This window comes from Lepeophtheirus salmonis, unplaced genomic scaffold (genome assembly GCF_016086655.4).
Source record: "Lepeophtheirus salmonis unplaced genomic scaffold, UVic_Lsal_1.4 unplaced_contig_5077_pilon, whole genome shotgun sequence".
NCBI lineage: Eukaryota > Metazoa > Arthropoda > Copepoda > Siphonostomatoida > Caligidae > Lepeophtheirus > Lepeophtheirus salmonis.
The window spans coordinates 3,500-16,437 of NW_027294664.1; the positions used below are offsets into that span (position 1 = coordinate 3,500).

The 12,938-nt window shown below is 31.4% G+C and overlaps 1 protein-coding gene across 2 annotated transcripts; it reads right to left on the reverse strand.

The window, feature by feature from the left end:
• Positions 1-6,621: 6,621 nt before the first annotated feature.
• Positions 6,622-12,638, reverse strand: LOC121131379 (uncharacterized). Of its 2 annotated transcripts, none has more exons than XM_040726840.2 (3): positions 12,212-12,638; positions 9,770-10,427; positions 6,622-8,004 (listed from the first exon to the last, which is right to left on the reverse strand). In XM_040726840.2, the coding sequence occupies exons 1-3, from the start codon at positions 12,383-12,385 to the stop codon at positions 7,760-7,762; spliced, it is 1,077 nt and encodes a 358-aa protein (XP_040582774.1). In that variant the 5' UTR covers positions 12,386-12,638; the 3' UTR covers positions 6,622-7,759. The 2 variants fall into 2 exon arrangements, with proteins under 2 accessions (XP_040582774.1, XP_040582775.1); XM_040726841.2 differs by having other exon boundaries at positions 12,251-12,561.
• Between the last annotated feature and the right edge of the window lie 300 nt (positions 12,639-12,938).

The following is a 12,938-nucleotide window of genomic DNA, read 5'->3' on the forward strand; positions in this document are numbered from 1 at the left end:
TCCAAACGTTTTTTGTTAAGATTTTCTCCATGAAATTGTAATTCATTTACATTTGAATAATAGAATGAAACGACAAAGTGATTTTTATTCAAAGTTTAAAAGAAGGCTTTAATTAAATATAATCTTTTCCATTACCTCTCAGAATATTGAAATAAAATGGATAATTTTCTTGTTTTAACATCGGAATTCAGTTAAAAGTAAATAAGTATTATCCAAGATCCAATTGTGCACAGGAAGCAAGGTTATCATAAAATTAGAAATACAAGTTAAGAACATCATGTAATCGGGCTTGCTAGAATTTTAAATAAGATGTATTGACCATTTACCGAGTTTTCTGAACACCATTTCTTGGAGCCCATCAACATAGCAGGTAGATTTTGACGAAATACGCAACCAACTCTTAGACTATGACGTCACTATTGCTACTGAATTTTCAATTTAATGTATCGTACCGACAGCTGGGCAAGAAAAACAGATTTTTGACACAAATGCAACCACTCATCTAAAAATGAATTCAATATTAAAAGATCGTCAAATTGGTGGAAGTTAAACATCAGCCATACACGCGTATTTTATGATATAACCTTGTATTTCTTTTAACCTTGATTGTATAAGGATATATTTATTCCATTAGAGGAAATTACAGGTATTTCTTTAACCTCCGACAGCGATCCATGACTGCAGTGATGGTTGGTTCCTAATATAGTAATTTTTGTGTCGTCCTTATCTATTAATTTGGAAGGTATAAAAATGATTACATGTCTTTCTGCAATATGTATAAGACTCAAGTGAAAGAGTAGCCATCCAGTAGAGTAAGCGCATGTATTTAGTTTTCTTTGCTGATTAGCTTAAAATTGTCAGCTACCATAAAGCATATTTAAAAGGCCTTGAAGGTAATTTAACGTGTTCTAAAACAATTCATTTATACGCCAAGCACTTCAACTCAGTTTGTTATGGATGAAAACGATGAGACAATCTAAAAGGAAAAAGATGTTTTGAAGAATGGCCCACTTTTGTCAGACATAATGTTTATTCAACATAATTTGAATCCAATCCAGGTAACCATTAAAGCATTGAAAGATATTGCCGCTACACCCAAGTGTAAATATCGTTGAAAATCTATGCCAAGATATTCATCTTGAACCTTTCAAAACTAGATGTCCGGAGGAAAAGAGAAACATAAGGGATAAATTATATGAAACAATCAATTACGATACCGAGTTTTTTAAATACAAAAACACTCCTATTGCTAACTTTTATTATGAAAGGGATTTTCGTTGGTATGTAAGACATAAATATTCACGTCAAGAATATGATAATCAAAGGAAACATAGATTTACTATGAAGATATTGGATTGATCCCATCAGTTCTAAATGTAGTAATTTTAATAAATAATTAGAAAATATTACTTTAATTTAAAATATTAGATAACTATTACAGCTGTCAACGTCTATAATGACCAAACTTTCATCCATCATTGTAGACAACGATTCCAATAACCAAATTTATGTACATAAAAATATAATAAATTAATTAAATAATATTATTTCTTAAATAATTTATTAGATCATTCAACTATCTTCGTAGTATATCTCCAATGTTTAATAATTCAATGTTTCATTTCATTTATCATAATATTCTTGACGTCATTATCCGTCAAACAGGACCTTTTCAGTATATCTATATCCGACAGCACACTGAAAACTCTCTTAAAATTGCAGTTAACGATAGTAGTGTATTTGTATTTCAAAATTCGCTATCGTGATTGACGGTTTCCAGGAGCCAATTCTCTCAATTTGATTAATTAATATAAATACTACTAGTATTATTAATCTTGCAATTATGTTCAGATCATAAGCTAGAAAATAGACATTGGAAAATATTTTGAGGTTTTTGGCTGCTTTAATTCAAAATATGAAGCTCAATCGGTAATGAAAACCTTCAGTCTTTCACCACTGAAATCAGAGTCAAGAACGTTGCTGATACTTTTAAAGAACACTTGTAATTGTTTTAGTGTCGGCTTTCGCAACATCTTCCAAATCAATGAGATAAAGACGACTCTAAAAAATAACCATCTAAAGGACCAACCAACACTGTAGTAATGGATTGCTGTAGAGTGTATGTAATTTTGTCCAATGAAAGAAATATAATCTTCCTTTCAAGTTCTTTCTTTGTCTTTCCTTTGAGTCTCCAATGACTTGGTAATAAATAGGGAATTACTTTTCCAGAGCAAATTTCCATGAACTTAACAAAATTTAGATGAATCACGATATGGAGTGGAATATTGCAGAAAATAAGGATTTTGGTTATATCAGTAATAAAATGTTCAGAATGGGAATTAGTAATGTGACTTGTATACAATACCAATTTCCACTCGTGAAGTTTGGTTTTTATTGGGTTGTTCTACTTTGAACGTATTCAGGACTATAGTTCAATAATTATAAATAGGGCATGCAAAAAAACCTAGAATCATCTTCGTAACTCCTGCATTTTTACAAAAATATTATTAGCGATCTAGGATTTCATATCAATAGTCAATGCTTTATCTCATTCTTCATCTTGTGAGATTCTAAAACATATTTCCCAAACACAAATACTATGTATTCGAATTATCAAAAGAAATAGGTTATGTGATAAACGATAAATATAACTTTCGAAAAAATTTCATTATTAGGAATAAAAATATTATCTTTCGTTATATTCAATTCCACACATTGGCCAAGGAGTCTCTATCTTCTATTTGATGAAGAATGCTTATGATCAGAGTTGAAAATATGCTATCCAGCGGCATCTTCAAAAAAAAAAAAGAAACTGAATTAACGAGGCATCCCTGACAAGTGAAGAATGTTTCATAAATACTAAATTAGCTGTGAACAGCACAGAGATAGGAAAGAAAGTATACACAAATCCTACTCTGTGTCTAGACTTTTTATCATAACCATAATTATAAATTCCCAACAAATGTTGTATAGTTAAGAATTGGTAAAATATTAATCCATTATCTCAATGAGTTTTTTATGAATGACTTACCAAATGTTCAAATTTGAAGAAAAGGATCCATTCCTAGATCATTTGTGTCCTAAAATGGTGAAACTGTCAATAAAGGTATGAGAAAAAGTTGACGATATGGATATTACAATATTAAACAGCCATGTCCCCTAAATATTGAAATCATATTACCTTATTAATTACATAATTATTATTGCCAAGAATTGGATTCAATATTATGTATGTCTTCGAAGAACATTCCATCGTCATCATCAAAACCCCAAAAAAAGACAACTCAAATTGTTTAACTGTATAATTTTGATGGATATAACCGAAGTTTGATTAAAAATTACATGAAAATTATGTCAAATTTAGAAATAAAATTTTTCCATTTGTATAAAATATAGCACGTATATTATAGGTAGTTTATCTAAAATGTATCGGCCAACAATCTTAATATTAATAACTTTTCTTTATGAAGAATTCTAACATGTTTTAAATATAACATTATGCGTGTAGGAAGAAAAATATATATAAAAATATTTTCTATTTTTTAACGTTAAAAAATATTAATTTTCATTCTATAATTGTTATATATAATTTTAATAAATTTTTCGTCAATTAAGAAGGAGAACAAGTATAGTTTTATTATAAGACACATAGCCTTTTTGGTTTTGTGATTCAAGCCTTTGGAAAATTGCATTTCAACAGCATAAGAAAAACTGAATTGACGATCATAATTCGAAGCTTTATTTAAAAGAATGTAATTGAATCAAGTAATCCGTTTGTAACATTTAATATTAATAAATTATATGTCGTATCATGTGTCATCATTAATTTGTTTGGTTTTCTACGTAGAACTTCTATTAAAATTTTCAAATTAATATTTTTTGTAATAGTTAATCGGTTTTTCTGTTTTGTTTTTTTTTTAATTTTACCCATACTTATTTAACTTAATCACAAATATACTTTATAATACTTTAACTTATCAATTTAATAGTAATTTAATGCTACGGCTAAAGTGTTAGCCATTAGTTTTTGTATAACATATCATATTAGCAACTTTAAGAGAAGAAATTTAAGAAATCTCAATGTTAATAGATCCATAATACAGAAATATGAAAGGTTTTTTCGTTGAGTTTCACAGAGTAAATCAAGTATTCCTGAATTTGAAAATTGCGACTACTTTTTACATTAACTGTTCTAGTTTTATTTGGAATATATAAGATTAACATTTCTATAAAATAATCACGTGATATTCTTTCCTCCCAACCCATAACTTCAATCAATAGAACCATATGTCTCTCTCCCAGGTTTTACTCGCACTTGCTCGATGCCCATCCCTGCCTATAGGAGATAATATAAAAATATTATAAGTAGATACACGCAAGTTTAAAAGGACTGCATGGTTAAACCATAACGTGAGTATAACTGATGTTTGACTTCCACCACGCTTTTAATATTGACGTCATAGTAGATTAGTGGTTGCGTGTTTTGTGAAAATCTGTTTTTCTGAGTGATTGTATGTTTAGTCAGAATCTGCCTGTCTTGCCCAGCAGTCGGTACAATATATTAGATTGAAAATTCTAGCAAGCCCAATTACATGATGGTCTAACCTAAAGGACTCTAGGTAAAGAGTGGACACTCAAGGCAAGGAAGGTAGACTTTAGTAGTTCTCAATTCTGATTGGCTTATAATTAGAAGCTGCTACATAATTCCTTCAGTAGGGGGAGTGAAGGAGTGAGTCTCCCCTAGTAAAAAGAGAAGAATAATGGCGACATTGTTAGGATATGTTCTTTATGTAGTCTTCCTTGTTTTTAGATTAAATTGTTTATTTTTCCCTTTGATCGCTCTTTCCCTAGAGTCCTTTAGTCTAACCTTGTATTTATATTAACCTTGGTAAATAGGATGTACCCGTTTTATAAATATTATATTAATACAAACTTTTAATCTGGAGAATACGATCATCTACTATAGTCTATAGTAGATGATCGTATTTATATCCCCTTATAAAAACATATAAGGTAATGTATTTATGTCAAGAACGGAGACAAATATAGACTTTTTTCGAGTTACGTACGTAAGGCTACGTTTCATTCGGATCAGACCAGATTTCTGGGCTCCAAAGGCATGTTTTTTTCCACTAATAAGTTAACTTTTTTTTACATACAACGTTGGACCTAAATAAAATAGATCCAAATTAAGGTTACATTTTTACTGAAAACTGATTTACAATGAATAACACAATTTAGAACATAATTACAATAATATTAGACTTATTGGAGTAACCACACGATGTAACTTTACCATATGTAGATGCCCCTTGTAGCAAAAAATAAATATAAAAAGAGATACTACGTTGGATAAATATATTTTTTTATAACTAGGATTAAATATTAAGCAATTATTTGTGAATACAAGTAAAATGTATTTTAATCTCAGGAGCAAAATTGTTTATTATAACGTACCATATATACTTATTATATATAATAAATTCTTTACAGACGTAATTCATATTACTTTATTTCCTGCATCCCCTTCACCAAGTTCCTCACTGTGCGTCACCGTACTCCTGACCCCCTTCAATCGGACGACAAGAATATAATCAAATTATCTCTTCATCTGGGTATTGTCACATACTACACAACAAGTCGCGACGAGGATGGGATCTTGTTTTCATACAGAGCAGGTCCATTAGCTTGTGGGAAATCCCCAGCGGAATTTTTGTTTTCCTGGGCTCTTATGGCGAGGCTGGACGTAATGCTGACTGATCAGCCCAGAGAAATAAAAGAGAAATTTAAAACTGGAATGGAAGTTAACTTGGGGAATATGAATCCTAAATGGCTCTCAGGTACTATTATTTCCGTTTTTGGGTCGACTCTATTCAAAATTGGACATGGGACCCAAGCAATGAAATGACATAAAAATCAACTCTAACCTCCATGATCTTGTTGATTTGGGGGGTAGTATTGTATATGCAAGTAAAACTGATTTTAATCTCATGTACAAAGTAGTTTGTTGGAAGGTACAATATATACTTATTATAATATAGTTCTATTCTAACCTTTTACATCCGTACATCGTCTACTTTTGCCATCCCCTTTTTTGTACAGTCCTCTCTTCAAGTTCCTCACTGTGCGTACCCGTGCTCCTGGCCCCTCATCAATTTGGGGACGAGAATACAATCTATTTATCTCTTTATCCAGGCATCGTCAAACCAATACTATAAGTTCTTTAAGATCCGTAAAAGTTCGAGTAGCTGAAGCCTTTTGGATCTGAGACAATACAAATGTACCTATATCGTATTAAGCAATAATATAAGCTGTTTAAGATCCGTAAAAGTTCGAGTATTTGAAGCCGGTTCGGGTTTCGATATCTTTTCGGATAATACAAGCTTACTTATACCGACGTACTCCCGTACTTCAAGATCCAAAATCTGTTGTTATAGGCATTCTCGAACTAATTTAAGTAAATATCCGTTTTTTTTTTAAGAACGGGGTTGCAATCAACATTAACTATTTTATTTACTCAGGGCTGTAGTTCTCGAGTCTGAACTCGAAACAAGCTCTGCCCTACTCTTACACAAATAAATAATGCTTGATTAAATAAATATATGCACATGGGAGGATGTATAGACTATAAGATACGTATATTAAAAATTTATAAAAAATATCAATAATATTTACAATATGTATTTTGAATTGTTCTTCTTTAAATTGCATTGTCAAATATGCATTCCTTAAATATGAATTACATTACATTGTTTTTCATAATTACATTATTAACAAGACATTAAGAGTCTTCACATTGTGGCATACTTCAGTCTTATATATTACATTCTATAGGTTTACGGATGAACCATCAGTATATACAATTTTAATTACTACCAATGAATTAAAAGTTAAGTAGATTATATACAAAGATCAATACATTTTGCGAATAGAAATAGATTCTTAATAATATGTACTTTTAAATGAATCCCCATTTTTGAAATAAAATAGAGTGAAATTGTCCATTTTAAGGGTATGAATATGACATGTCTAAAGATGACAGAATATAGTTTTGGCTGCTTCACTCTTAAGCTTATATAAAAAAAAAATCAATGTCTTTTTAAAGATTTTGGATAATTTTAGTAGGAGGTTGCGAGAACATATTGATGTCCCCCGAACTGAAACCAACAGTCAACAAACCAAATCGAAATTGAAACAAGGTTAGTGAGTCAACAAAGCTTTCAGATATCATTGGGTATTTGGTCATTTTTGGTAAGCATTTAACAATGACTTAATTTTCCTTCTCACATCAACATTATGAAATATTGTGGAGGGACATACCTATAAACTATAAATTTTCTCAATTCATGCTTAAATTAGGTAAAATCTATCAAAGACTTGGAGTGACGCAAAAGTTATTTTTTTATTCTTTGACATGCCATATGTATACTTAAAGTGGACAAGTTCACAATATTTCATTTTTAAAATATTGATAACTCTAATATAGTCTGTTTTACTTAAAATTTAATTTGTACTTTTAAAGTATTTCATAAAGAATAAAACATGAAATAATTTAGAAAATAAATCTACGTAAAAAAAAAAAAAAAAAATGAACACAAAGGGTTTAAATTGTAACATACTATCTAAATATGATGCATTTTTCTATCTATCAAAGTATAACCTATTCATAATTACAAAATATATAAAACATTTTTCTTCCATTCATTGCAATATTTTTCATTCTTATCTTTAGACAAAAACTTTTCCTAAAATAAGACTTTTAAAAAAGGATTTTGGTTGAGGCTGGAACAATGGGATTGAAACATTTTTTATTTAGTGAAGATTTACTGTTTGAATGCCGCTTTTGATGTTTCATCAAGTGATCCGAACGAATAAATCGGCGATTGCACACAGGGCAAGCAAATTTTCTTTCACCACTATGTGCACGACGATGTCTAGAGAGTTCATCTGATCTGGCAAACTTTTTCGCGCAGCCATTCACGGTACAAGAGTATGGACGTTCTCCTAAGGATATAAATACAGTTTTATTAATAATCATATAGAGGATTAGATAACAATCAGTGGCGGCGTGGCTAGTTCTTCCACTCTCCACGGATTGGGTATATTCAAAAGAGAACCAAATGGAGCATGAGGGTCAAATCGACAAAATAGTAAAATTCCCAGAATGATATTAATTAAAATACAATTAATTAATCCGGAGAAAGGACACTGCAATTTTTCAGATGAAAGGTAGACTAAATCTGGATTTTTTAAATATCTGAAGTATATAAAAACTATAATTTTCGGATACTCAAGTAAATGAATATTTTTGAAGCTCCCCATTTTGAGGCAACCAGTGTTTAATTAGATCCAGTTTTTGACATATCATCGAAGAATTTTATGATATCTTTCAGCTAAAGTGTTTTTAAGGGCATTCATGACATGGATCCGTATTGACTGAGAAGTAATGTGAAATAAATTTAAAAATAAAGATACATAACAAAAATATTGGGACTGCTTACGATTCATACAAGAGATATCCCCCCGTGGCCGCCTAATGTTTAATTGCGGTCATCTACTCATTCTTACTTCATGTTGTATTTTTTTACCAAAACTGTGACAATATCATCAAAACGTGTAGAACACGATAATACGTACAAACATTGAAAAATATTAGATGTTAAATGGTATTTTCTGAGACTCTTACAGGAGTAGGGTCTGCGGGGGGAGCTAGAGGGTCTCTAACCCTACTCAAATAAAATAATTTTATTAAAAATATTGCTCCTGGGGGAAAAAATTGAAAAGACAACAGGGGAAAAAATCTGTATTTTTAAGGATTTATTTTCTAAAGTAAAAAGGTCGTTTGATCAAATTATGCAGCGGACCAAAAATTTCAATTTAATAAAAAATCCAAAAAGCCAAGCTCCCCCTCCCCTCCCTGAAAAAACAAACAATCTATATATATATAAACTATTGGGGAGGATTGCCAGATTGGCCTTTTGAAGCAGTTTTGACTTGAAAAATTAGATTTGGTCTTTTTTATAATTGCCCCAAATTTGACATTTAATATGTATTGAATAGTTTAGTTTTTTGAAGACATTTTTCATGAAATTTAATTTAAAAAGATTCATTAAAATATTTCAAGTGGCAATGTGGCCCATTATATTTAAAGTTTAGATGGATATCCCTGATTAATACAGATAAAAAGAAGGAATTCATAATTCTCATGAATTCCTATGAAGTTGATAACAACAGACTTTATGTGGATTTTTTACCACGCGTTTTTCTATTCGGATTTTTTTATTTCGTGATTCTTCTTATGCTAAGTATTTTATGAAATAACAAATTGGTATCCAAGAGACTATAAGCGTATTTATTATATACAAATTTCTTAAATCCGGATTTGATAGTATTTATTATTTGTAAATTGTATTATAGGCGTAAGAAAAATAAAGAAGAAAGTAATAACCTTTTTATGTTGCACCCCAAGCTACATATTGTCACAGCACTTTGCGTATAACATGTTTGTTATAGTTTGTTCATGCCCCATCGAAAAAAGATTACTTTTAAAGATAAAAACAAACTCCAGGTTCTGAGACCCATTTTTGAAAGTGGGTAGGGAGGAATTGTAATTTTATTGCTGCTAATGATAATTATAAGTCCTTAATACAAGTTGAAGGCTTTAGGCCTCTCTTCCTCCTCACTAACCCAGGCCCTGTGATCACATATTTATTTTTCTACAATTTAAAACAAAAAGAATCTCTAGCACACCAGTACAGATTCAACTTACCCGTATGTACTCTAACATGAGCCTTCAAATGAGAGGATTTCAAATAGGTCTTGGTACAATCTGGATGAGTACATTTGAAAGCTCTCTCTCTAACAACGTTAGCAGCTCCTGCTCTTCTTTTCTTCTCCTCTAGAATTTGAGTTGAAGGCCCCGTAGGGATAACCAAATATGTATTTCCATTGATTATGAATGTGGTTGGAGGAGCCAAGGTCTTGAGAGGAGAGATAATAAATGCTGGAGGAGGGGTTTGCAAATTCTCACCAGTATCCACTCTTATTTGCTGCATTGCTTGGTTTACCTTTGGTAGAAGGTTTCCAGGAAGGCTGGAATGTTCTTCTTCTTTACGATCCACTGTGAGGCATAAAGGTTCTGATTGAGTATTTTCCTTTATGGACTCCTTGGATAAATCCAATGCCTCACGATCCGTATTCTTTGTGACGACGAAAATTTCATCCTTTTTTGACCAAGATGAGGATTGAGGAAACTCTTTTAGTATTTTGGGCTCAAACCCTAATCCATTATTAGTATCATCCGATGACCCTACATCCATAAAATCATCTTCGTCAAATCCCATATAGTCTTCATCACCATGATTTGATTGAGGTGGTGTTAGTACAGCGGAGGAAATATCCTTGAATTTCCCATCCGTACAGTACTCCTAAACATATTGAGAGACAACAAACATTTAAACCCTTGATATCAAATATCTAAATACAGTATATTACTAAATATGGTTAAATTTACTCAGATCATTCCTTTTATGGACTTCCCCCCCTCAAATCTAGGACAAAGCCTCACCCAAAAACACATTGCTATTGACAAAAAGAGTGGGAAAATCACTTGTAATATGAATGTTCTCTCTCATAATTATTGGATTTGTAAAAATATGACCTTAGACGAGAGCGAGACTCTTTTTATTTGCAATTCTAAGTATGAAGGTTGTGTGCTCATGAGAGCCAGGATTCGTTAAAGAGTAAGTTGTTATTGGACTCCGAGTAGTTGGTAGGATTGATGTCGATGTCATTCATGCTTATGCAAAGGGTCGTTAATAGGATTTTTCTTTAGAGTTGACAAAACTTTGACGTGATGTTTTTTGAATGACAAATCAGGGGCGTCTGCAGGATTATATTTTTAGGGGGGCTTGGTTTTTTGATTTTTTTTTTTTTAAATCCAAAAATTACCTTATTTTAGAAAAAAAATTCAAATATTAAATTTTTCGTAGAAAATTTCAAAAATCCATAGCTTTACACAGATTCAATTTCAAATCTTACATTTTCTAGTAAGTTTTAAAAAATCCTTCATTGGAGGAGGCGGGCTAAAGCCCCTCCGACTCTCCCCCTGCGGACGTCCTGCAAATGACCTTTTTTTTACACCAGAAAAAAAAACTGTCTACATTTTGAGTGAGATTTCTTCTTTTTCTCATAGTTAACCAGTCTTCCCCTCAAAAACTCGTCAAATCCTCAGTTACCACATTTCTTTACATCATATTTTTTACAACTCTATATATAATCCCTTTTAAACATTAATTATAGCTAAGGAAAATAAAGAATACAGAAATGTCAAATGAACAAAGGTCCAACATTGACAAAATTAAACCTCTTAAATCCTAAGTGAGGGCGGGATAGGATCTAGGGGGCTGCTCCTTTATGCATGTATTCAAGATATGATACATTTATATTGTAACAAGTACGTTCAAGGACACTACTGAGCTCTAACTACGCAAAAAAAGTACGCGTTCCGACTTATAACAAGTGTTATACATTTCACAAAGCATACTTTGTCTATAAAAACACATTGTAGACGCTCAAAAGAGCGTTATTAAATGAAAATTCTTAATCATGTTTTTTACTCCTATATATGTTGAAACCAATTGATAGGGCTAAACATTATAGTAAATAAAACTAAGTATGTACTGCTTAAAAGGGGATTTACCTTGGTTATGTAATTGATTTTCTCATTCTATGAACATATATGTATACAGAATTATATGGAAGGAAAAACCCACGAACGAAAAAGAGTACATTTCAAGAAATCCTTCATTGAAGGAACATTTAAAACAGAATCACACAACCTCTCTTAAAAAATGGTGCCTAAATCAAAATGATTAATTGCTTAGTATAAGGCATTTCAGTAACTAAGTTTGTATATGCATTAAGTCTCATGTATCTTATTTAAAAATAACATTTCAAGAGCCAATCTGTGTAAACAATCTGAACTACTTTAAATTGTATGTATTTTTGTATTTAAAAAAACTTGTTTTTTTGGTGTATTTCATTTTTCTCTCTTTCAAAAATTGTCCCCTCATTATATATTTTAATTTATATTTATTTAATACCAAATGTCGGAATTTTTTGTATAAAAAGAAGTCAATAAAGACTGACTGAGTGAGTGAGGATCAACGCCTTTGACTTTTGCCAAAGAAGACTCTTCTTCAAATCTTACCTCACTAAACTTCTTAGAATCATTAGTAGCATTCATTACCACAGAGGGGGAAATGTCATCACCACAAACTGAGGAGGGTGGGGATAGAGGAGGTGAGTCGACGTTAAAGTTAAAGAGATTGGGATGTTTCTCCAAATCGGATATAAAACGTTTCTTCATGTGGCACAGGGACATTATTATAATTAATATTAGAGTCTTATCAATATATATATATATATGATAAATAAGTTTAAAAACAACACGGAAAATGAATGCTGGAAGGAAGGATCTATCTAAGGACGACCACTACTCCGTTTCAATCAACAATTCTAACTAACTAGCTAACTAACAATCAGATGAATGTCAGAATGCGTGTGGTGGAAGCGGTGGTAGGTTCTTGCTCTCCTGCTCCTTCATAGGCCGCGAGTGTGGACATTCAACATTCTTACAACTAGATAGTATTCAACTACTGAGGAGGCAGAGAAGCAAATGTTCATTACCTCAACACGTGATCCCTTCTCCCTCCTTTTAACAAGCAGAAGTAGTTGTACTGAATATTATAGAATAATACATCCCAAGCATTCTTATATTATTTACTACCTATAGTTACTACTACCATGATGGGAAACACATGCTTTGGCCGTTTTCTTAAGAGTGACTACACTCCTTAATATTGCGTATACTTTCAATTCTGTAGCATTGATACCATAAATAAATCCATACGGATTGCATAACTATCAATATTTGT